Source organism: Ailuropoda melanoleuca, chromosome 1 (genome assembly GCF_002007445.2).
Source record: "Ailuropoda melanoleuca isolate Jingjing chromosome 1, ASM200744v2, whole genome shotgun sequence".
Lineage (NCBI taxonomy): Eukaryota > Metazoa > Chordata > Mammalia > Carnivora > Ursidae > Ailuropoda > Ailuropoda melanoleuca.
Window position 1 is genome coordinate 50,134,539 of NC_048218.1, and position 26,572 is coordinate 50,161,110.

At 37.5% G+C, this 26,572-nt stretch overlaps 1 protein-coding gene across 7 annotated transcripts in view; it reads right to left on the reverse strand.

Annotated features, from left to right (window-relative positions):
- Positions 1-26,210, reverse strand: part of CBLB (Cbl proto-oncogene B) — a 214,063-nt gene extending 187,853 nt beyond the window's left edge. For 2 of the 7 annotated variants that reach the window (XM_019796250.2, XM_019796248.2), the window contains exons 1-3: positions 25,603-25,625; positions 24,361-24,552; positions 11,579-11,829 (exon numbers count right to left, since the gene is read on the reverse strand). In XM_019796250.2, coding sequence (XP_019651809.1) covers positions 11,579-11,829; positions 24,361-24,528 — 419 coding nt within the window. In that variant the 5' untranslated portion in view covers positions 24,529-24,552; positions 25,603-25,625. Of the gene's footprint in view, positions 1-11,578; positions 11,830-24,360; positions 24,553-25,215; positions 25,548-25,602; positions 25,626-25,663; positions 25,776-25,922 lie in introns of those variants that run through there. The other 5 variants (XM_019796249.2, XM_011220820.3, XM_034657724.1 and 2 more) reach the window with 5 other exon arrangements.
- Between the last annotated feature and the right edge of the window lie 362 nt (positions 26,211-26,572).

Below are 26,572 nucleotides of genomic sequence, written 5' to 3' on the forward strand. Positions count from 1 at the left end.
TCCACGTGCTCCTGAAATCTTATTTACAGAAAGAAAAGAGGACTAGATTTGGCCCACAGGCTGTAGTTTACCAAATACTGATAAAGTGGAAAAAAGTAATATGATAAATTACCAACTTCAAACTTCAGTTGCTTTATAGAAACATAACTGAAGTGTTTGCAGCATCTGTAAAATGAGTTAACAATTTATTTTCAGAAAAAAAATTCAGGTAAACTTTCTAATTTCCCTAAAGGAAAAAAAAAATACTTTGCTCATCTAGAAAAATTAAAAGCATAAAAAGTTACAGGCAGCATTCTTCTCTCAAGCAACATTTCTCTCTCTCTCTCTCTCTCTCTCACACACACACACACACACACTTACACACACAAAAAAAGGCATGCGAAATGAAACTTTAAATAAACAGTCCTGAATTTAACTAACAAATATAAACTGTCTTATTAAAATAAAAGTCATATTTACTGACCATTTGACATACAGGATTAATACTGGCTTAATGAAGATGAGAAAACACCTCATTTTCACAAGTATAAAATGTGCTAATTGTTCAAATGAGTTCTCCTGAAACAAAGGTGAAAAGGTTTGCAATGCTGATACCCTTCAGATGCCAACAGCTGCAGGCTGTTGCCAACTTGGTAATGAGATATCATTTAGAAATACATCACACGTTAAAAAAAAAAAAAGAAATACATCACATGTAAATATATACAATTCTTGTCAACTCATGTAACTTCCAATCAAGTTAGCTTCTCCAGATAAAAAAGGGAATTGGAATACTAACTACTCATCTCTGAACTGTAGTCATTGATGACAAAGATAAATACATTTCTTATAAAAGATAATTTTAATCATCCTTACCACTGAAACAAAGTATTTGCTTTCAATTATTTGTGTCTAAACTTAAGTTTACAGTAGTCAAAGTTTAAAAGAGGTATTACTCAATGAAAAAAGAAAACATTGTTTTCTCTTTTTTGGATAAGTTTGAGATGAAACTTAGTAAATTTGTTCCTTGTTTTATTTTTAAATACTGTTTTCCTATAAAGCCAATGAGAATAGAAAAAGTTTACTCTAAAGTTTTCACTATTGCCCCAGATGTCACAATTATTTCATATATATGAGATTCTTAAAATATTTGATATTTCATAACATACAACTTATTACATATGGCAGAACCCAAGATTTTGGTCTTACTAACAATCTGAAATACTACCATAATATCTTATTATTAAGTGAGATTCAAATTTCATAACTTAAAACAGAATTATGGTTTCTAGGAAAGAAATGAACATATATTTTTGGGATAAAATTCTCCATGGGTCTCTCACATGTCTGTATGTATATGGATCACAGATACTGACACCCTTTGTTTGGGATTATCCTTTCAGAAACATTTATATAGCAAACAGCCTTGGATGATAGCAACAATGTCTCTTTCCGGAACAAAAACAAGATTTACTATCCAGTATCTCTTTCCAGTGCAAAGGTTAGGCCAGTTTACCTCCCATTATAAAAGATGCAGGTTCCTTAAGCTCAGGGTTCTTTCCTAATGCAACCCACCGGATAGGCAAGTCTCACCTGTCCTTTATATCCCCCTGTGGGAACTGGGACTCAGGGACCTGCACAAATGATGATATTCTGCTTAATGCTATTACTACGACTAATAAACAGTCATTTTTCTCCAACCATTCTTATGTCTTTTGTCAGCATTTATGAAGTGTGGCTGATTACCTTCAAAATTAGTTCTTGACAAAATACTTTTTAAAGAAATAAGTCCTAAAGTCAAGTTACACCATAAAATATGTCTAAATTAATTGTGTCCACACACGCTGGGTTATCTATTTGGGCAGATACTGTAGACTGACTGAATACCCTTTCCCAATCCTTTTCTCCCTTGTCTTTCATTAATATGAATGAATGCTGAAATTTATAATATCAATAGACCAGCCACCTTTGTAGCAAGGGAGACTCGGTGGACTAAAAAGGCTTCAGAGAAATCTGCTTGAAGGAGCAAGTCAGGTAGAAAGCTTCCAGGCAGCTTTTTGATCTATGATAAAAAGAGGACAGACATATGTGGTGCTGCCCTGCCCTTTTTTCCTGTCTAGTAGCCTTAACAAAGACAATACCACAGCAGAAATTTTACAATCATGAAGTGTCTAGAATGAGGACAAACCCAACTAAGGAGATTACAAAGCCAGAAAAAGCTTGGGTTCCTGACAGCATTGTTGAGAAATATATATCCCTACCCTCATAAACTACTACTGGTCAGGTATTGTTACTTTTAGCCAAACACATTCTTAATTCATGCAACTTACATACTTGGTCATGTTGATAAAACATTTTCAAAATTTTACTGTCCAAAAATGAGATTAATACTTTAAGCCAAGAGTTAGCAAACTATAGCCCACAGCCAACTGAGTCTACCACATGCTTCTGTAAATAAAGTTTTATTAGAACACAGCCAAACCAATCCATTTATGTATGGTCTATGTCTGCTTTCCTACCATAAAGGCACAGCTGAGTAGTTGCCAGAGACCATGTGGCAAAATCTAAAATATTTACTATCTAGCTCCATACAGTTTGCTGACCCTGGTCTAAACTATTCAACATGCCACTTGTAGAAACAAGTGTTTCTTGTTTAAACTAAGACCCTTGAATTGATTCCCTATTTGAAATCCATACCTACAATACTCTATATCTTCATATTAAAGTGGGTGTGGGGTGTAGCCTTCTCTATGCCAACATGGAGCACACTTTGCACCTCTTTTTTTTTTAATTTGCAATACAGGAAACTTTGTAAACAGATTTAACAATGATGATGTAAGTCATAATCAACTATTTTAATTAATCCTCCAGAGTTTTTATCACAAAATAAAAAAGTAAAACAAGGATTCTTAATCAAGTGATAATCAGGGCTACTAATATTACAACCTTTGATTAAATATACGAATTTATAGTAATAATTTCTAAAAAGGGACAAATAACATTGAAATCAGTAAGAACGTCTGTTGTAAAAAGGTACTTATAAATTCATTTATGTCGACATATATAAAAATATTGATAAAAGTGTAAGTCACACCATGTTTTTAATAGATGCAGAAAAATTAATCAAGAAATTAATTCACCATGCTTTTTATCATAAATCTGAAAAAAAAAACTACAAAAACTATTTGATCTACAAGTCTTCCAAAAAAATGTTTTAAGTAATTTTTTTTGGCATTATCTTCAATGGAGAAAAGTCTTCCATACTTCTCGTGACATAGACTCTAATGAGTTTCCATTTTCTTCTCCTGAGTATAAATTTTATACTACCATTTATTTGGTCACTGTTATGGCTTGAATTGTGTCCCTTAAAAAGATATATTGAAATCTTGGGTGCCCGGGTAGCTCAGTTGGTTAAGCTCCTGACTCCTGAATTTGGCTCAGGTCATGATCTCGGGGCTGTGAGATCAAGCCCACATTAGGCTCACGCTGGGTGTGAGATTCCTAACGTGGAATCTGCTTGAGATTCTCTCTCCCTCACCCTCTGCCCCTCCATGCCCCCCCATCCCCATTGGCACACTCGCACTCTCTCTCTCAAAAACAAATAAAAATACATTGAAATCTTAACCTCAACCCTACCTTAAATGTGACCTTACTTGGAAAAAAGATCTTTGTAGATGTAATAAAGTTAAGATGGGGTCATTAGGCTGGGCCCTGATCCAGTCTGACTGGTGTCCTTGTAAGAAGAGGGATATGGGGACACATGCAGAGGGACGGGAACACCCTGTGATGACTGCAGCAAAGATTAAAGTTGTGCTGCTAGAAGGCAAGGAAAGCCTGGAGCCACTGAAACTGAAAAGGTCCTGGAAGCATCTGCCCTAGAGCTGGAAGGAGCACAGCCCTGCTGACACCTCAATTTCAGACTTTGAAGCTCCATTAGTGTGAGAGAATCAACTTAAATAACATAAACTGTTGTTCTAGCCGCTCAGCTTATATTTTCTTATGGCACCCCTAGGAAACTAATACACTTACATATGTCTGATTACATAGGACTACGTGATCATATGATCAGATGTTCAAAGTAATACAGTGCAATAATAAATCTGAATTATTTTTTCTTCAATGATCCTACCAAACCAAGCAGCCTCAATCTATTATCTGAATCTATAAGTGAGTGCTTTCTGTAATTCTCTCATATGTGTATCCTGCTATAATCAGCACATCTATAAATTAATGTATAAATGCGAATTCAAACAAGAACTCAAGTTCTAATAACTTAAAGAGACAAAAGTTTAATATTAAAAATGGATTTAGAAAACTGAACATTTTTGAAGCACTTTATTTCAAAATAGTCAGATATGAGTACTATTTTATGATCTATCCAATTAGGGCTGGATGCTAATCTGTTTGGATTCCTGGAAACTCCACTTTGTTAAATCACTGGGAGAAAAAAGGGGGGGGGGCACTTATTGGGCTAGATTTCCAAGCATTCCTCAGGCTATATGATTATTACTGCAGCTTGTCTGTTTTATAAACAGACTTCAATTTAGTTTTTTAAGAAACTGCCAAAGGAGCTGTCTTTAACTAAATACCAAATCTGCTGCTTGAAAGACATCATTCATCAACCTTCTTTGTTGGGAGTATTGTTATTATGAAACTAAAAACAGGCATTCTTTCCTGAGTGCTTCTGGATTTTAATTATCAAATTTGAATGTCACCAGATATTTACTGAAAGGAAATCATCAATTTTAATAAGCTGCCTTAAGACTGAAAAACATAAAAGGTATTCAACCATAAAGCCAAGTTCACTTGAGTCTTGTGAGCTGGTTTACTGTCTTATAATACTATGCTTACTGCTCTCAGGAATTTGTAAACATTTAATAAACTCTAAACTGGAAGTAGAAAAAATTCTCCAATTATAAAATCAAAATACCATATGTGTATAATATATAATTTGACTTGGAAGAAATTCAAATAAATTGCAATAAAATTTTTAAAAGCTAATAAATCAGGAGTTATTTAGAGGCTGCCTGATTATCAACATACGGCGGGGGGGGGAAAGTAAATAAAATAAATAAATTAAATTAAATGAATTAAATGTAAACATTTTATTTAAAATTTTAAAAAAATGAATTTAGTTTTAAATTATATCTTAATAACTTCTTTGGATTTTAAAAATGTACTCCAAAGAAGAAATTGTTGGCAAAACCCCATTCACTTTTCACTTACATGAAAATCAATAAGAAAATTACTTTGTATCTACTTAGCAAAAGCAGCATAGATGTAGTTAGTCATAAAGTCCTTAACAGTCAAAGATTCTTCAAGCTCTCACCTGCCCACTCTAACAGACTCCCTTTGTTTAAGTTTGAAAACATTTGTCTAAATAACTTTCTTGTGGTCTCTCCTTTCACAGTGTGTTAATAAGCCCCTTCAATTCCAAACTTTAGAAAAGCATATTCACATCTCTCAGATGCTTAAAAAATATGAATGAAAGCATTCTTATCAAGACTAAATAAACTTTCTATTCATTTATGATAAGTCAGTCTCAGGAATATTTTCAAGTTTTCTAAAGAAAATTCCATTTCCTACCTGGCAGACACTGCTACTCAAAAGGGTTGACTACTATTTGTCCTCTCAATCCAAGTTACATACTATTTTAAAATATCAAAAGTTAATCTTTTAGTTCTTCTAGTCTTCCATCAAAAAGAAAAAACACGCTCAGAATGCAAATTGAAAAAATTAAATGACAACTGAATGTTTATACTAAAGCACTTGTGTTCAAAAAAAAATTTATTTAGACCATATTTTTCTACTTGCAACTTGTCCCTTGTCCTCATGAAATGCAAAAGCACTACAATTTCCACCATTAATAAACAAAAACAAAAGGAGAGAGAGAAATAGAAAGCCTAGGTTAATTTTCTTAATGTCAGATTATTTCTTAAAAAAGTATAAACCATTCCCTCTTATGCATCATTAAATAATAGATATATCATAAAATATATGAAATACATTCAATACTGTACAAATTATTTATAAAAGAAAGACATAACTTCCCGAAGACTAATTCTCCTGAAAATGATTATTCTAATAACAAAAACAGTATTCTTACTAGAAACTACTACTGGATTTAAAAAATTATTTAACAGACTGATACAGCAACAGTAGCTTTAGTTTGAAACAAACTGTATCTTTGTTTTATGATGTTGAAATGTCTGAACCAAAAAATATTGTGGCCATCCAGAAAATAATTTAAAGACTAAAAAAATATAGATTGGAGTCAGGAAACCAACCAAGGCTACAAAGAACACTTGGAGCAGAAATGGCATCAGACATTCAAAAGCACTCTTTTGCTTATTTCCTTCTCGCAACGTACAGAGCTGCCTATGAGAAAATGTAGAACTTAATGTGGCATTTTAAACAAGGCCATTAACCTGCGAATTCTAGTAATAATGAAAACTATTACATAAAGCCCAAATTGTGCATATAGGTAGATCTCTTCACACAGTTAAACTGAAAACCCAGAAGGAATTTCATTACTACTTCCATGACCAACGCAATCAACTACATTTGTATTTATACAAATTTAAACATCTAAATTGATACATTATTATTTGGCCAAAGCCATGTTGGCATACAGGGGTCTGAAGAAAGCTAAGTAGGTTTGTTTGCAACTTTGTGTTTTTGTTGTTCCTGTTATTGTTGTTGATTTTTTTTTTAAGATTTTATTTATTTATTTGACAGAGAGAGACAGCCAGCGAGAGAGGGAGCACAAGCAGGGGAAGTGGGAGAAGAAGCAGGCTCCCAGCGGAGCAGGGAGCCTGATATGGGGCTCGATCCCAAGACCCTGGGATCAGGCCCTGAGCCAAAGGCAGACGCTTAACAACTGAGCCACCCAGGCACCCCTGTTGCTGATATTTTGTGATTCCACTTTTAACCTAACCATGTATCTTTAAAATATCTGTTCCAAAATGTTCTTGGTACACTATCTCATAAGTTACAGCACAGGTATAAACAGTGAGTATAGTGATTTGTAGTCCTGTAGAGGGAAAACACTTCATTAATACAGAAGGTAATAAATTTTTCTTTGTTCAATCAAATGGTCAGTGGAGAGAAAGATTTTTGCTTGATACTCCTGAAGGATTTTAAATAAAGGCTAGCATCTTCCAGGACTAATTTTTCTATGTTGAAATACTTTTTTAAAAAAGATCTTACTTGGAACGCATATTATTATACAAGCTTTGCACGCTATGATTTTCTACAATTCATGTGCGTAAGGAATGGTCCAGTGGCTTTGAAATGACATTAATAAGATGACAGCATTTATGTATTACTCTCTGGCTTGAATTTTTTAAAAGCCTTTATTTCTTCACTGATAGGTCATCAAACGTAGAGTTATTTTTCCACCTCAGTTGACTTTTGGTTTTGTTTCAGTGGTTGTAAACCAGAGTGTGGGAGGGGAAGATGGGTTGTTGCACTCTGGTTCACTGAAGCATCTCTGAAAAATGGAAAATGTGAGTACCCTTAGGCCATTCCCTCTGGGTGTTCTTAAACAGTGTCCAAAACCTAGCCTTGCCGAGCACGTGATTAACACATAACTTTTGACAGGAAAGAGTAAATTTCACTACTGAAATGGCCAACTGATGAAACTACCAGTCAAATCTCTGAAGAAAAGGCCCTCCTGTCAATTCTACATTTGTTAGCTATAACTACCTTCACACTCATTTTGACTTTTGCCACTAAAAATTTAAGCCAGATGATAAAAAGTTCCACCTCTCCTCTGTGCTTGAAACTACAAATTCTCCCTTCTCTACATGATCCCCAGCCTCCACCCCACACATACACACGAAAACTTTCTGTGTGCCAGAAATCACTGAATTACTCTTCCCAAAAATAGCAGCTCAGAATGGTTTAGACATTCAGCTGGAGACATACTAACTCAGTGTGAGGTTCAATTGTTTGTAGGCAGGAAAAGAGAAAAAAAAAAAGAAAAGAAAAGAAAGAAAAACCTGGGAGAAGTGATACTGAAGAAGAGGTTTACTGTAAAAGTCCAGCAAGGAATACAGCATATGCCTCTCACCAAAAATTATCATTCCATCCATTCTCGAAGAGGCTTTCATGATGCCTGTAATATCTATTTCACTAGCAAATAAATTCTTCTATATTTCTACCTCTCACCTATACACAAAACACATTGCATGCCATTTGCTATATTTCTTCATTTATTCTTCTACCTATGATATTTGTCACAAATTTTATGGAATTGCTTTAAAAATTCAGGCTACAGGGGTGCCTGGGTGGCTCAGTCGGTTGAGCGTCTGCCTTCGGTTCAGGTCACGATCCCGGAGTCCTGGGAGGGAGCCCTGCATGGGGCTCCTCACTCAGTGGGGAGCCTGCTTCTCCCTCTCCCCCCTGGTCGTGTGGTCTCTCTCTCTCTCTCAAATAAATAAGTAAATATTGTTTTTAAAAAATTCAGGCTACTCATATTTCAGCAATCAATTAAAACTGAGCTTATTCAAAGTTGATACCTGAAATTTTCCCATTTGCCCTTACATTTAAAACAAATCCACAAAGAACTTTATTTTTGACACAGCAGGAACATTAAAATAAACTCTTCGATTCATGAACTCACCCAGCACAATTCTCTTCAATAGAGTGCATAATCACTCGGGGCAATGCTGGTATAGTCAGTGGGCTCCAAATCACTATTTCTCCTATTACTGCTCCCTTCAGTTTTTAGCTCATCATACCAACATCCCTATTGACATTATTTGCAGAAGCAAAGATTTTTCAGAGAATTTTTAATATTCCCAGTAATCAGTGCATCATCCATGTTCGATAAGGTTCATCCTACCAAACTGAATAGTTTGTTGCCTACTTAAGAACATTCATTCTAAGAAGTTGCTATTAATTTCTATAGAGCAAAACGTCCCAGAGTTCCATGTACAACGGCACACTTTGGCCTCAGCTTTCATTTAAAATCCTAAGGAAACCTAGAAGTGAATGTGTAAAAATATATTACCACCAAAAGAAACATAAATCAAAATATGTGTCCTTGTTATGGTATAGCAAGAATGGTCCATTATTATGAACTCTGATTAAATGTATGAAATGTAAGTTCTGCATAAAAACAGCTGGTCACAGAACACTATCAGCATAGAAACTAATAAACTTTGTCTTAGGGCTGAATTTAGGAGAGTGACAAAATTTACTTGGACACTTAAAACACAGAATTTATAGAGCCACCTCAATGTGATCAGTCAGCATTATGCAACCTATCATCATCTGTGGAAATCTACCACAAGCAACCAACATTTATAGAGATTCCCCCATGATATGCTCCCACATAAAAAGCCAAAAATATCAAAATTTATAAATGAAATGGTAATTACATCCACTGGGTTATTAAATGTTTCAGGTTTCTAAAGAAGTCATAAAAGTGGGGTACAAGTTTACCACATCGCAAATGACTACATCCAATGAAAACAGTGTATCCGCTCAAATTCCTAGACTGAGAAACTAAATGCCTTCTCACTAACCTGATATCCTAATCAGTGAAATTAAATGGATTTCTTTGCTGGTTCCTGAAGAATTTCAGGGCTACTAAGTCTGAATAAGAAGTATAAATACAGTTATAAAACAACTTGATTTTATTAAATCACTGGTAGAACTACAAAGTAAAAATACAGTTTCTGTAAACATAAACAGCTGGCCTCCCCATAACCTTGGTCATTCTTGAAAAAACTGTAAGAAGAAATAATCACTATGATATTTCCCTACTCTGCTTCTGATACCATGTGGTGATTCCCATTCCTCGTGGCAGTCCTGGAAAGCCTTGGAGCTTTAACACTAAAAGGGAACTGAAAGATTCCCCACCTTCCAGAAGTGCACGCTGTGATCCAAGTATATTAAGTGAGAAGCCTAGACTTATAATTGGGTAGACATTCATGATTATGTTAGAGTTTATCACTAATTTAGAAAACAAATTATAAATAAGTAGACATTTATGCCATTTTACATTTTGGCAGAGGGTTTTTCCACGCTTGACTTTGATGATTTTACTCATTCCGGGTATTGGTTTGGCGGTTATTTACAGACAAGCTCAGCACCTACACACCTACATAACTGAATTTGCTATTATGTAACCCTCTGTTTTATCAGACTACATGAGGCTAGCTTTTCTGACCTGAAAGAAACACTAGAGGTTTCTTGGAGGTTTTCCTTTATGTAAAGAAACTAAAATCCAGAAAGATTAAGTGTCTTAAACTAAAATCCAACTTACCTATATTAAGATATTATATATTTTAATTAACATTTGTTTTCAAATGTGGAAATCTAAATATACTATCACTATTAGTGAATATTCTAGATGTATTTAAAATATCCCAGCAATGGAAAACTACTTTTCTTCATTTGATTTAAGATATATCATGAGATGTAACATTGTAATAGCAGACGACAAACTTTAAAGGGGTGTCTCTAGGTCTGGAATCCTGGCTGTAAAGTGAAGATTCAGTTGACATCCCTTCAGTCTTTGCCACCCCTGTTCAGTTTCTCACTTAACAGTCAAACCGTGAGAATCAAGCATCATCTTCCATCCACATCTATGACATGCACATATCCAGTCAAGACTGCGTGTTAAAGACACTCCCTCCAATACTAAATACTGGTGCACGGAGAGCAACAGGAATTCTCATTCATTGCTGGTGAGAATGCAAAAACGGTATAGCCAGTTTGGAAAACAGTAGGGAGTTTCTTACAAAGCTAAACATAGGCTTATCATAAGACCCATGAATCATGTTCCTAGGTCATTACTCAAATGAACTGGAAGCTTACGTGCACATAAAAACCTGCATACGAATATTTACAGCAGCTCTATACATAACTGACAAAAATTGGAAGCAACCACGATATCCTTCAGGAGATGAATGGATCAACAAACCGCAGTACATCCATGCAACAGAGTGTTATTCAGTAAGAAAAAGAAATGAGCTATCAAGCTACAAAAAGGCAAGAGGAGCCTTAAACACATATTGTTAAGGGAAAGAAGGCAGTCTGAAAAAGTTACATATTACATGATTTTAACTGTATGACACTCTAAAGAAGGAAAAACTATACAGAGAGTAAAAAGATAAGTGGTTGCCAGGCAATGAATAGGCAGAGCACAGGGTATTTCTAGGGCAGTGGAATTACTCTATATGACACTATAATGGTAGATACATGACATTACATATTTGTAAAAGCCCTCAGAACTGTGCAACACAGAGTGAATCCTAATACAAATTCTGAGCTTTAGTTAATAGTACTATATCAATATTGGTTTATCAATGTATTACACTATGCAAGATATTAATAACAGGAGGGTAGATGGGAACTCTGTACTTTGGAGTAAGTTTTCTGTAAATCTAAAACTCCTCTAAAAACCAAAGTCTAAAAAAAACCCAGGGTCTCATAAAGTAGCTATTATCACGAAAAAATTTAAGTAAAACTACAAGGTTTAAGTAACAAGAAAAGCAATTTTACAAACGCAAAATTTCTTCTGAAACAAATACATGGTGACATTTATTCAGTGAAGCAAAAACAATAAAAGCTGAAGCATTCGTACCTGTCCTGTGACTGTTCTTCATACATCCTCTCCTTGCCCTCTTTAAAGAGTCTTATTGCCCGCTTTGACTTTTTCATTAGACTATCGATGTAGATTTTAAAATATTCATTCTCACTGAGTTGGGCAAGTTTCTGGTTGTCGTCATATTTACTCAATATAAGTCGCAAATGCTGATATGTATCAGGTAAAATATCAAGTATATAGGGTGGGCTATTTTTCAACTGAAGCTTGGGATTTTGGCACAGTCTGACCTAAAAAAGAGACAAAAATAAAACATTTTCATAGGAACCACAATAATTTCTTTCATAGAAAAGTTAAGAAATTTATCAAACTACTATTTCTTCATTTTCCACAATATAAATATTGATCTTAAAACACTATCTCCATTCTACAAAGAACTGGTAAATATCTGCATCCATCTTGACACAATTAAATCTAATTTTCTTCTCCACCCATTCATCTTTGTCACTGTCACACCTTTACTTTCCCCCTCTCAAGTTTTCATTCTCTCTTCTACAATATCCCATTGTTCATGGCTTTGTAGAACTCCAGTGTGCTAAGTATTGTATACCACTACTAGTCTCTTTTTTTTTTTAATAAAAATTAGGAAATGGGTCTCTTCTGCTGGCAACCAATGTCTCACACTTAGGTATTATTTTACTACACTGAACTCCCAGTTACCTGTCTTTCATAGATTTTAATTAACGTTTTGGTATATTGTTCCTGAACCCTGAGGAGAATAAAAGAGGTGCAATTTTAATAACTGAGTTATTAAGTAGTAAACAGGTGTCAGGCCCGAACGAGTCTCCTCCACCTCCCCACATCGTATCCCATGCCTATAAACACATGTTACATAACGGTTCAGTCATTCCATCAGGGGCCACCCAACCACTGGCGCATTTGGGAATGCCTGCAGAACTGAAAATAACTTCTGCGAAAAGTAAGGTAACCCATCTTGTTCCTCCCCCTTGAACCAGGGTGAAAGGAACCACCCAGATAAACCATTTTTAAATGAAACCATTAGATCTGGCACAAGAGCGTACACAGTGTAAAAGTGCACACTCTCACACAGAAGGGCAGCTTTCCTGAGAAGCCAGTGAGGCAGAGGCTTGAGGGTCCCTCAGAGAGCTAGCCCTCTCCTAAGGCCTTCCTCATGGATTCTTTGTAACACTTTCCAGAGCAAGATATTTTAAACATAATTGGTAAGGTTTCTGTCTTTTTCCAGTATGACTTCCCTTTCATCGCACTTAGCCTCCTGCTGGGTGGCACTGGAACGGCTGTGGGCATTTTTCAAATCTGGCTGATGGGAATCTGAGTTGGAAATACATTTAGTGTGGCTTTGGTAGAAGGTGTGTGAGATGCCCAGTCACTTTCAGAGCTAGTTAAATCGTTGTCAGCCAACGCAATAGAAGAATGGATTTGGGGAGACTTCAAGTGTCCATGGAGCTGCAAATAGCATGGGAGCAGGAAGATCCAACTCAGATTTGGTCACTTACAGAACTGGAAATAAACATGGGCAATGGAAGAGAATCAAAGTATAAAGCGTACAGAGTCAAAATTATTTCTCTGATGTTTGTGGATTTATCAATGTTCTAAAAATTTATAACTTGTGTCTTACTTATCAATCTAAAAAAATATTCACTTTCATACCCAATTTTGTATTTGTATTTCTGTATTATTTTTCTTTAAAAGGACTTCTCCAAATTTCAGGTTCTACAAAACATGGATTCACCCCTGAGTTACTCACAGAAGTGCTCAGGCCAAATAGAAAACAGCTGAACAGTAATAGCTTCAAGAACCACAAACACAATAAATCCAGGAAACAACAAATGAAAAAAGTATTCACACTTACTATCACACTTGTTTTAAGAAATAACTATACAATTTTTGTGGGAAGAAAAATCTGGCTCAAACTATCAAGCATCAGCCCTTAATTTAAGACAACCATTTCACACATTAGCGGAGGACATTATCGTATCTTCCTCCTTGTGGTTATATACAATGTAGAAGTATCTAGCATATAGTATAGACATTAACAAATGGATACATAGATGGCTTGGTTGATTCTCTAGAATACTTCATGTACATACTTATTATACATACACACACACACACACACACACACACACACAAACTGCATGATTACATTACTCCGTTATTTTCATTATTGAATATACTAGTATTCAAATCAATAACGTAAAGGCACAATGTAGATTAAATATAAGAACATTATTTTGATGCCCTTAATTTCTTGGAAAGGTAAGATGCCATATAACTTATTAAATAATGTCAAATCATGAGAAAAGTATAAAGGGGTTAATAAAGCTTTTTACCTTCTTTCTACTTTTGTGACTATGATATAATCAGAGAAGCTCAGTCTACCCTAAAGACTGATGAAGTCCCAAATACGTCAATGATTTAACAAATCCAAGCGAGGTAAAGTTTTTCAATTCTTAAAACTATAAAATAGTATCACAAGTACGTACAAATTTCAAAAATATCGCCAGCCACATCCTACGGCAGGCACAGTTTAATCTCAGTGACATAAAACTTGGTATAGTATGTCACAGATTGATAAATTATTAACTTGTAGTTAGGGGATTAGGCAGTTTTAAATTAATTTCGTCTACTGGTGAACATTTAACTGATAAAAAAATTCTCTCAGGTATTTTCTTCAGACATTCCAAGTAAATGTTCTTTAACAGATTATTTTAAGTGTTACAGATTTTTAATTTACTATCCTCTACCTGACCTTTTCTCATTTGCTTTATTTAAATTGTAATTCTATCTGGGAATTTATTGCTTTATTCGGTACAATTGTTTGCATAACTACTATACACCAGGTACTGAGCTATTGCCAGGAAATTATAGATGACTAGAACATACTTCCTGCCTCAAGGAGTCTGGCAGAAGAGACCTAGTTCTCTATAATTAACTTAGGAGCAATGTAATTCTTGCTCTAAGGGATCTTCGGAAAGATCCTGTACAATCCATTCATTTTCAGATAAAGAAACGAAGAACTACAAAGATTAAGGGACTATTAAAAAATCATTACTCCAACACAAGAGCCTGCATCTTCTGAATCTCAGGCTGATCTTCTTTCTAACTATCTCACAATTTAATTAGAATTAGGCATATAATTAATGATCCCTGGCTAACCTCATTTACATTTTTATTTTTACACCATTTGCAAATTTCCATGAACTTCAAGTCCCATTTGTTACTTTTACAAACGTGTCTGTGTCAGGCACTGTTTCAGACCCTAGGGAATGCAGAATGAAATAAATCACAGACCTGTCCTCAAGGAGTTTTCCAGTGAAAAAGACAGGTGGCTTAAAAAAGAATTACAGGAGATTTTAAGGGCTGTAATGGAAGAGAGTACAAAGTGCTGGAGGAGAAAAGCAGCAGCTCCCTCCTATCTTGACATGGAAAAGAGTATCAAGAAAGGCATACCTATATTTGCAAAAGGTATATTCCAGGCCAAAGGGTATGCAAAGGCTTGAGAGGCACCAGAGAGTAGAGCAGTAGCATGAGGAGTCAAGGCAGTCATTCTAAGAGGTGAAGGCATAGGAAACCTGCAGGTGAGTGACCCACGTAGATTTAAAATAGGCTAGATTCCGTTCATCAGGGCTCCTGGAGGCCATGCAGTTTTCTAAATTTGCATTTGGGAAAGTGTAAGCGTACAATGCTGAGCTATGATATGCTGCTGAGTGTACAGTTCATCAGCTGGATTAGTATTAAACTCTGTGATTTATGACAGCTCCTGCCAAAAATGAATAACCCTACACCAGGACTATGACTTCTAAGCAGGTCAAATTCAATACAATAAATATTTATTGAGTGCCTGCTATGTGCAAGGAACTGCAAAAGCCAGAGAAAGAAAAATTGCTTTTCTAAAAACAGTATGTTAAGGAGAAAAATCAAGCTCACCACAAGGTTCAAGTTCAGATTCAAATGACTTAGATGTCTTCTAGAAATATCTAAGTTGCTCCCTATTGCCAACACAGAAAAGCTTTAAAAAGAATAAATCTACGGTCATATTATACAATGACGAACTTTTTAGGGCATCAACTAGTGCGTGAAAGAATCGGCTCATTAGCAATGTTACTCTTTGCTCTTGAACTAACAGGCGAAACACGCAGTACTGAATTAGGCTACAAATTCCATTATAGTCATTGAGTCAAAGGATTTTAGAGCTAAAGAGAACCTTGGAAATCACAATGACCAATTCCCTCCTTGTGATGGAATAATACTAAAACAAAGAAACGGAATGTAGCTGAGTTTACTGCTCAAAACCCGAACATCTAGAGTTGAAAGTCAGGCACTCTCTCCATAACACTATGCAACTGCCTGTTGTATCTGTTTAAATGTGTTTAGAGATTTTTAAGGGGGTCTCTCTATATATGTCTGCACCGTTTCACATACATAAAAATATATGTCATATATATATACACACACACACACTATATATATATACTGTATATTCACATACATTAAATACATATTTCACCATATCAAAGCAAAGGCACAAATATAAACACAGGATTTGCTAGTGCTATAACAATTTTCAAAGCTATTAATTATTCTTGGAACACCTCTGTATTTAAAGATTTTCCCCATTGTGTTTTAATTAAAACTTCCAATCAAAAGTTAACAAAGAGGTTTTAGGTCAGCTAACATATTTCTTAGGTTCACCCCAGCCCCTGAAATGTATGAAAGAAATTCTACTGAAGCAAATGGATACTTCAACAGTGAGGAATTGTGCCTATACTATAACAGACTTTCATTATAAAGCACACTTCACTTCATGGAGGATTCAGTTATATTAAATCAAGCAATATACCCACGAAGTGAAATACCCCATTTTCAACAACAGCATGAAAAGCTTGAAAGAATCCCTTGTCTGTGCTCCTCACATAAATGTTTTAAGAGGTTCCTTATTGCAATTAGTCAGAAGTATATTATGATAAAAAGCATCCATGAGTCCTTTGAGTTCTTCCCACCTTAATTTAGCAAATCATCCTAAGTACATAAAAGTACATAAACGTATACAGTACAAAATGTAAAGAGTATAAAAATAATACAAAACTCTTTCTATATAAAATATTAATTGGGGAAAACAAGAAGGTTAGCATATAAAATTGGTTATGAATCTAGTATATTACTTAAGGTAGGATCTGGGGGCAACTAGCAAATCATTTATGGTTTTCAGTGAAGCTTCCTTTAAAAGCTTTCTTTAAATATAAGCATTATTAAATAACTGACTAGCTGTAACTAAAATATCAATTGTGTATTCATTTGTTCACTATCTTCCTTCCAGATGAAAGCTGATCTTCCTTAAAGGTGGAGAATGTATCTCTTACTGGTCTGTTTCCTTCACCTAACGTAGAATCTTGCATACAGTAGATGCACAATAAATACTTGATGGAGGAAAGAAGGTGTAGAAGGAGGAAAGGAACAACGAACTTCTCAGAAGATAGTATTACAAATAGGATAACCATAACTATGGTGAATAAACCTGTCTAAGTGAGTACAAAGTTTCGAGAAGAATTTAATCATATCAAATATTAGGGGGTAAAGAGCCTTTTGATTCCCTTCCCGTGGAAAGAGGAAGAATCATATTATTCCACGGAACGGTGTGCCTGAATCTTCATACTATGAAAACAGACTCAAGAGTCAATCAAACCTAGCTCTAGTGCTTCCATTTATTAGCTTTGCTACTTTGGGTCAGTTTCTTCTTCTAGAAAACCCTTAGGATGTGATGATTCTTAGAAGAGGGAATGTAAAGTGCTCTGCGCAGTACCTAGCACAGAGTTGGCACTCAGGACTTCCTAGTACTTCTTTTTTCTGTATTTTGTATTATACCACAACCTGGTAAACTCTGCAGATTTTGCCAACATATGAGAATTAGACCGGGACACTGACTGCTCTGTTGAGGATCATTAAGAGTTCTTTCAGCTCCTAGAGTTCTTCATACTACCTGAAACTCTGTAAAAGTCTGGAGTGTTTTGTGCTTGAAAGCAGCTAACAGTAATAAGCCCAGGTCAGTACTCCTGATAGGAATTAATACATCAGCAGTACTCGGCTGACGTACAACCTGAACAGGTAGGACATTTACCTTAATCACTATTTTTGTTATTGCTATTGGAAGATGGCATGAATGAGCTTAACAATTATTTAAATATTAATATGTAAAAGAGCTAAAAATTTGGTCAGTTATTTTCAAAATGCTTCCTTTATGACTAGGAAAATATCAGCAATTTGCAAATACTAAAAACAACAGCAACAACAACAAATCAACTTACCCATATGCCCAAGCAGAGTAGATAAAAATAGCATTGTGGCATCATTTAAGTCACAGCATGTTTCTAAAATGATCTTACTATACAGGAGAAGAACTTATTTCCATCTCAATGTGTTACTTATTTATCCATTTAACTGCTAGAAGACTGATTAAAATATATATTGTTATTCTATAATATATAATTTTAAAATGTGGTTTAAACATTACAAATGTAAATCACTTCCTGACAACCCAACATAAAATTTACAAATTCTCTCAAAACCCTGTTTCCTTACTTCCCTCTTATCTAAGTAGAAGTTAGTTATCTCCCAAGGTTTACTCATCTACTTGTTCTTAGCCTTTCCCTCCCACGTTGTAATCTAGGATGACCCTTTATTATTTCTTCTTCCTTTACACTTTACATCGCTCCCTACCTACATCCCTTCCCCTCAATGTGTGAACCTCTCCTACAGCACCATGCACAAAGTTATGCTCCGCTCAAACCCTCAAGCCCTCTATCAGAACTTCTTTCCATTTCACCAGTTGTCACACTTAGAGAACAACTGTTAAGTTATCCACACATTCTTTTTAATCTAGCCCCACCATGTAAATGAAACTACTCTGAAAAGTCAACAATGGCCTCTACTACTGAAATTCAGCAACTTCTTAAACTTTTATCCTGCTTGGTTTTCTCTACTTGGACTTGAATTTGGTTTTCTCGGAACTGGAAACTATCTCCTTAATTGAAGCTGTCTCTCCCCAAGAAATCAATCTGCCCTAATTCTTTTCCTACCTCTCTCATCACTGTCCTTTGCAGGATTCTCTCTCCTTCACTGCCATCTAATTATAAGTACAACCCCACACACAGACAAAATGCCAATCTCTGACTTTCCCTCTGACTCTCCTCTACTACTCTGCATTGCAAATCTCTTGATGGTCTACAGCTTGAAATACTACCCCTGCGGGCATATCTACCAAACAAGTGTCTCCAGTTTCAACTTCTCTCTTCAACTGCACATTCAGCTTTCTTACTTCAAAATGCATTTCACTCTGGCATGTCGAACTCAACATGGCCAAAAACAAACTTATGCACCAGCTCCCAAGCTTCCCCTTTTACTATGTTCCTTATCTCATTAAGAGCATCACTGCCTTCAGGCTAAAAACCTCGAGTCACTTTCACTTCACCTTCTCTTTCACCCTCTATATTTAAAGGGTCACTGGGACCTGTAAATTTTACCTCCAAAATGCCTCCCACATTTGAACCTACACTTGCTATACTGACTCTCAATTCTCCAGCTGAGCCCTTCGTTATTTCTTGCCCCGTCTGTTTTAATTCCTCTTGATCACTACTTCTATTTTTAAGTTTCTTTTCTCTTAATCCATCCTTCATAGAGTCGAGAGTAATCTGCCACAGCATAGCCTTGACTGTTTTTCACACTCTGCTCAAAGACTTTAACATTTCTCTTCTACCAAATAAATAAAGTCCAAACTCCTTGAAAAAGCAGAAAGCCTCTTCATCTTTCTCTAACTTACCTTCTCAACAATCTCCCTTTACCCACATTCCTTCAGCCTGATGTGTCCTGTACCTCAGTGGAATCCAAAACATCCTTGAAAGAGTGGCTGGATAACACCTCTACCAAGCTGCGTTCCTTATCGACCTTTCACCCCCAGCAAGCCATTCTCCCCCACCACAGCCTATGTCACAGCACTGTATTTACAACCCACGGCAGCACTTTCTACGTTCTAGAGTAAGTATACTACACTATACTACATAGAATGGAATGGGTATTTATAAATATCTATCTCTCCATAGATGGAATTTGATAAATGAATGGTGAAATGAATAGATCGCATATAAAGCAACTTTGAAGAGAGGAGGAGTTGATTTAAAATCTGAATGGTAAAGACTTTGTAAGAGTTGAAAAGATGACTAACTGATTAAATCTTCTGTTAAATGAATGTCCTAAGTCACAAGGATAAACCAAGGCAATGTGGTAGGATTCCTTTAAATCTTTTACTTTATCAAAAATTTTTCCTAAAAGGGGAAAGGAGCAAACTTTGGGATCACTTCACTTAGCCAAACACAAGTTCAAAATCTCAGTATTAAGCAAAACTGTTCAGACACTTGATGTGTTATCATCTACCCAGGTTTAGCAGTGCCCATGATTTTGCTAACATGGAGCAACTTCACTGAAGAAAAGAAAATGCATGAAGAATAATTCAAATAAATGATATTCCCTATTCCAAGGGCCCAGGGACGGTGATATCTCAAACTCAACAAACACAAACAACAGGCATCCAAAACCTACGTTTTATCCCACATATAATATTTTTCAGAGGTATGAGCAATTCATCTTAGAAAAGAATACTGACTATTGTTTGTTAAAATAGCTGCATGTATTCCAAGCATCTTTGATTGACAACCTTTAAAATATATTACAGTTGCAGTAAAATTATAAAGATGGAGAATGAATTACACTCCAAGCTTGACAAATGTACTCGATGTACTGAGGGTAAAATGCAGGAAAAGGCTACTTGGCATCATCACTTTTTAAATGCTTTTAAAACTCTTTCAATGATGTAATTTCAAATAAATGACAAGGACAGCAAGACAAAACGTAGGCAGGTACTCAACTTGCTTTGCTCTTTGACATCAATTAATTCTTTTCTAATTTCCTGAACATCCATGTAAGCTCAGTACATTTAGTATCTATTAGCTGGAAAACTGTTTCTTCCATTTTCCATCACCTGGCTAAGACGCTCGTGAAAGCCATGCTCAGGAACCTCACATTAATAAATCATCATTCCTCCCATACTGATTAGCAATCATTTCCTTACCCTCACCTCAGCATTTCCAACAAGAGTACAATAATGCTGTTCCTAAAGGTAGTGCCCAGCAGAATCCAGACAGACAACTGTCTGAACAGTAGCCAGAAAAACAAGGAGGCTTTTCTTCACTTTGCCTCCGCTGCACTTCCCATAGGTCTGTATTACAGCCTTGTCCATACGACATGGTAATGACCTAATAAATATAATATAAATAATAAATTACCATTTATATGCCTGGCTCTGATGTTGGTGTCTGAGTTCCTTGACAGGTCAGAGGCAGAGTTATACATCTTATCTAGCTTTGTATCCCTAGTAACAAGCACTTAGTAGGAACATAGTAGGCTCTCAATAAATGTTGATTAAGTGTTTAAGAGACCCATCTCTATAATAGCTTTGGAACAGACTCCATATGTCAGGTATATTTGAACCCGGATGTGTATTCATGAGTATCAAACAGGCATCCACAGACCGGAAGAGTTTGGGGTTAGCTATTGACTTAAACTGACACATAGAGCTAAGGCCAGAAAATATGTCTAAATGGGATGCTTTGGGATATGCTACCATTCTTTTTCTCAGTAAACTGATGTTTGGTTACAAAACACTTTTCATCTCACAAACAAACACAACTGAGCAATGACTCCCTCCTACTCTCAGTGACCTTGTATAGAAGTCTGCCCTCTGAGGGGGCGCCTGGGTGGCACAGCAGTTAAGCATCTGCCTTCTGCTCAGGGCGTGATCCCGGCGTTATGGGATCGAGCCCCACATCAGGCTCCTCCGCTATGAGCCTGCTTCTTCCTCTCCCGCTCCCCCTGCTTGTGTTTCCTCTCTTGCTGGCTGTCTCTATCTCTGTCGAATAAATAAATAAAATCTTTAAAAAAAAAAAAAAAAAAGAAGAAGAAGAAGAAGAAGTCTGCCCTCTGAAAACATGACAGTTAGTTAGAACTGGAGTCTCAGTTGACTGTTTTAAATTCTAGAGGCCAAGGAATGGTAAAACTACACACTTACTGGGTATTTCTCCTATGGTCTGAGACTGCTTCATGTCCCCTGTAAAATAAGTTCTTTTGCTTTGTGGGTAGGTGCAACGTATTGAACTTAAAGTTCGCATCACATTTATCCTTCTAAGACCTGCCCTTGTTGAAGAGGCTTCCTAAAGAAAAAATGCTAACCAAACACCTAGCCCTGCCTTTCATGTAACTACTGGTTAGACTTGAAAGTTACTATTTTCTGTTATTCACAAGCTAAACTCAGGCTATTGCTGTTATTTTATAAAACAGTTAGGTGATACGTCAAGGGATTAACTTTTGGACTCATAATAAAGATCCTGAAGTAATCACCAGGACAATGTTGAGATTATGAACCACTTCCTTCACCACTGACAAAGGAAAAAAAAAAGGTAAACACAAGTGAGGGATGCTTCTGCATTTCACAATTAAATAAAATATATTTTCAGTTAGTAATTTATCAATGCCTTTTTATTACTGTGTGATAGAGTAGTGATAAACACCCTTTATAGTGATTTATGTGTTTTCCCTCCACAAAGCCCATGGATGCATTCATAAATGAACACCATCATTTTCATTCTTGACAAATAATGAAGACGAATAGGGAAAGCCATACCAATGCACCTTTGCCAACACCCGAACCCACATTCCAGTAAGTAGAGACTTTCAGTAACAATTTGCCTTATGAGTCAGGTTCCTCAATTGGAGAGGCTAAACCCTAAACCCACAAAAGGGTTAATAAAATAAACAATGGCAGAGGCTTAACTATCAAAAAACCATCTATTTTACCATAAGCCATGGTGAAATAATTAAAAGTGGATAAAACGTATGTTAACGATCAGTTACAAACCAAAATTATGAATATAATTTTTAATTCTTTCACAAATAATGACTTTCTATTAACTGCAGCTCACCACTTCCTCGTATCAGTCTTTTTTATTTGCTGTGCTAACATTCACTCACAAATGTACAAATTCTGACCACTCACAGAAGGGGGTGGGGAGGGAGAGGCAGCTCCTTGGTAGAATCTGACCCATGTGTTGCCCACTCATATTAACAGGTAAGTTAGGGGAAAACCATGCATTCCTCCTCTTATGCCCAACTAATGATTTAGGCAATGAGAGTGACCTTAAATTGCATCCTCTTCAGAAAAGCAAAGACAGTTAGTCTTGTGCCTGCCAAATATATGCAGTTCTTCCCACTGCATACTCCTCATTCTTAAGTATCCAACGCTAAAATCCAAACCTGACCTCAAGCAGCAAGTTGCAATGTTCTGACACTATGACATCATTCTGTCTGGAGCATTTTAATATCACAATTTGAATAAATTGGCAGAAGCTTAAATAGGTCACAATGAAGCCCCAAACTAAGGATATTTATCTGGCAAAAATTTCTGGCTCTGCATTTAGCACCACCGGCCCTAGAATGGCAGGCCTATCATTCATCTATCCATCTGTACTCTCCATAAGGATAAATGAAAATGAACTGAATCCTATCACCTTCCTGTACTACTAGTACCACACTGACAGCGGCTTTTTGTGGCAAGTATTCATACACAGTTACAAGCCAAAATGAAGGCGACTGTTACTATATGATTTCATGGGGCTTTAGCACATCCCTACAAAGGATATTTTTTTAAACCTCCATTTCTGCAGTCACAAAAATATCAAGAGCCCTGCATCAACTAAATTCATAATTAGCCCCAAATACCTATGAAATGAAACCAGATGGTGCTACAAACATTTACCAATATACAGGGGATAGTACTACTGCTTCAAAAATAAGAACTATTAATTCTGCACAGCAGCAAGCTACATCTTAATCATATTTGTTTCATAATCTTACTTAGTAAGATAGGACACCGACAGCTAGTTTATCAGTAGACTCCAGTAAAATATTCAGGTTGCCTAGACTTCTCAGGGTACCGACATCCAGCTTGACTTCTTCTTGTAAAATTATTATTCATCTGAAAGCAACATGCAGAAACCACAGAGGTTTCTCAGCCCCACCACCTCCATCATAAATTTTCCTTTCACAATAAACAATGTGCAATCGAAAAGGTTTCCTGTTTCAAAATGGAATAGATGAGAGAAACTAACTCTACCATTAACAACAACAACAAAAAGTTTCTTAATGAAGATGAATTCTCACAGATGAAAATGGAAACTCTCTCAAATACTGCTTCCCCACTTAGGGACTAATCTGGTTCTTCCTCTAGTAAACATTCTCAGTGTCATGCATTGTGATTGTCATGAGTGGTCCCTCAGAGGGTTTTCTTAAAACACTTGTTTGCACTCTCTTGTTATTTAACAGTAACACAACCTCATATAAGACAGAGCAAACACTTCCAAACCATTCTATGGCCACGTACCAACAAAGAGCAGCCAACAGTAAAAACTTTGCATATCTGAGTCATATAGAGGAACTTTGAACCTTGAAGAGTAGGACAAAAGGCAAAAAAACAAGTCTTTGCCCTGAATCCAACTTTTTAAAACACAGAGTTGATGCAAGAAAAATGGTCAATCCAAATCAAAAGACTGTTGCCATAACAACAATTATTAATTAATGGTAGCAATAATATTAATTGATGGTACAAATAAAACCATAGAAGGAGAAACCATATCCAGGGCAAATAAGGCTACATAGAGGCAGAAGCATACAGAACTTACCACTTTGTCCATGAGTTTCCAAGTTTTCTCCACAGTCCTGCGATCTGCTGCTGCTTGCTTAGGAGGTCCAACTGCATCTTGAATAGCATCAATAATACCCAAAATCCGTCCTTTTCGGGGGTTTCCTCCTCGACCACCAGGGTTTCTGCCATTCATAGAATTTGCCATCTGGAACCTTAGTTCTTTGAAAGGCTGATAAAAAAAAAAAAAAAAAAAAGTTAGTTGGTCATGAAAATGTTTACCCAGCAGAAAACTGAACAGGTTAATTTGTACCCACTACATCCTCCATCACTGAGAACAAAATCCAGGGTCCCAGGTTCAAATTCTCAGTAGCTATGAATTTGCACTCTCAATCTGTACACAAAACAAACAGTAACCTTAGATTTGCTTTTGGAGCACTAAGGGTTAAAGATGCATCCTTCTCGAATTTCACGTAGCAAAGCCTTGATTGATACCCAACTCATAACCAAAAAAACCCATAATAAACAAAACAAAACAACAACTGAACAGAGGTTTCCTCCAACTAGATAAGAACACGATGTTCTCCCCATCCCTGCCTTAATTTCAATTCAATGTATACCAGAACTAAAGCTCCCAGAAAACACTTTGAGAGCCTCACTTGAAAACCTCACTTTCACTGTTAGATTTCGCCGAGTTATATAAACGTAAAGATTATTCTACACGAGCACAAGGGACATATCTGTTGTCAACAAAGGCTTAGGACTTGGATTTTCCCCGCTAAAGCCAACAAGTACGGACACGGGAACATGGACACACGAACACACAGTTCTTTAAACCAACGCGGTAAGAAGTTAGCCCCAAGTTAAGAGCCAAATAAACCAACAAATAACCTACTAAAAAAAAGAGGGGTGAGAAACTGACAAGAGCGGGCACAGAAAGGAGAAGAGAGTTCACTTATTTCGCTCCTTTCCTCGCGTCTCACTCAAGGGGAGTGGGGGTCCAAAGCTTTGTTTCGGAACGTCGGTGTCCCCTCCTTGTTCAGGCCCCTCCCCTGCCACTCTGGACCTCAGCTGGGGGAGGAAGGTGGATACAGAAAGGCCAAAGTATCCCCTCGCACCTCCAGCGCCCGCAGACCCGTAGGTCTCGGGCTCCCAGCTTTCGGCTCCCGGGCGGACGCACCCCCACACACACACCCGGGATGTCTGCAATCCCAGCCGCCCGTCTCCCTTCACTCCCTCTCCCGCCTCCCCCGGCCCAGCCTGGGTTCCGGTCTTTAAATACCCCTCTTCCAACTGTGCCGGCGGCAGCGACAACAACTGGAAGCCAGGGCTGTCCCCTGTACCTCCGTGGCCCGCAGCTGGCTTCCCCAGGGCCCCTGGCCGGAAAGAAGCCGCAAGCCTCCCCGGTGTCCCCTTGCCTCCCGGCCTTTCCGCGCCGTAGCTGTCCAGAGACACGGGCGTGCGCGGGTCCTACTTTACACGCACGAGCCCAGGGTGCGTGGGTAGCCCGGGTAGGGAGTGTGTGGTCGCCGTAAAAGCACGTTCCCGAGGAAGGAGCAACCCAGAGCCGCAGCCACCGAGACGGGGAAACGCAACAATTACCGTCAAGACCAATCCACACCCGCTCTCCCCTCACGCCTGATTCTCGGGGAGGCCGCGGGACGCCACAGCAGCACTAGCTGGAAGTGGAGACCACTCGCTGGATACCCCACCCCTGTAGGATACACACACATAGAGACCCGGGAGCGGGGCGGAGCCGGGGGGCGGGGCCGCGCGCCTCTAGGCCAATCCCACGCGCCCTTGCACTGCCCGACAGCGGGCGGCGCCAATGGGCGGGAGGCGGCTGTCCTCGCAATACCACCCAGTCCACGTCTCCCACAGTACACAATGGCCCCAAAGGAAGGCCCGCTCGCGGCACGTCCCAAACAGAAAGGGACTCGGAGGGAAATGGGGGGACGGGACTCGCCCAAGAACGAAAGTGGAAAGGGGAAAGGAAATGGAAGAAAGGATGCCAGGCACTAGGGAACTGACCAATAAGGAGTGGGCGGGTGGGCGTGAGCATTGGGAGCCCGAGCCAAAGCCAACTGGGGCTAAAAGGCGGGACTTCCTGCTTTGCTCACCTTCCTAGTCTTTTGTTTCATAGCAACAGAGTAGTGGCTGAGAGGGTGTACGCTGGGCGGGTCCCGAAGCTGAAGAATTTCATCTCCTTAGGGCTGCCAAACTCTTCTACCCAGGACAGCAGCCAAACAGGT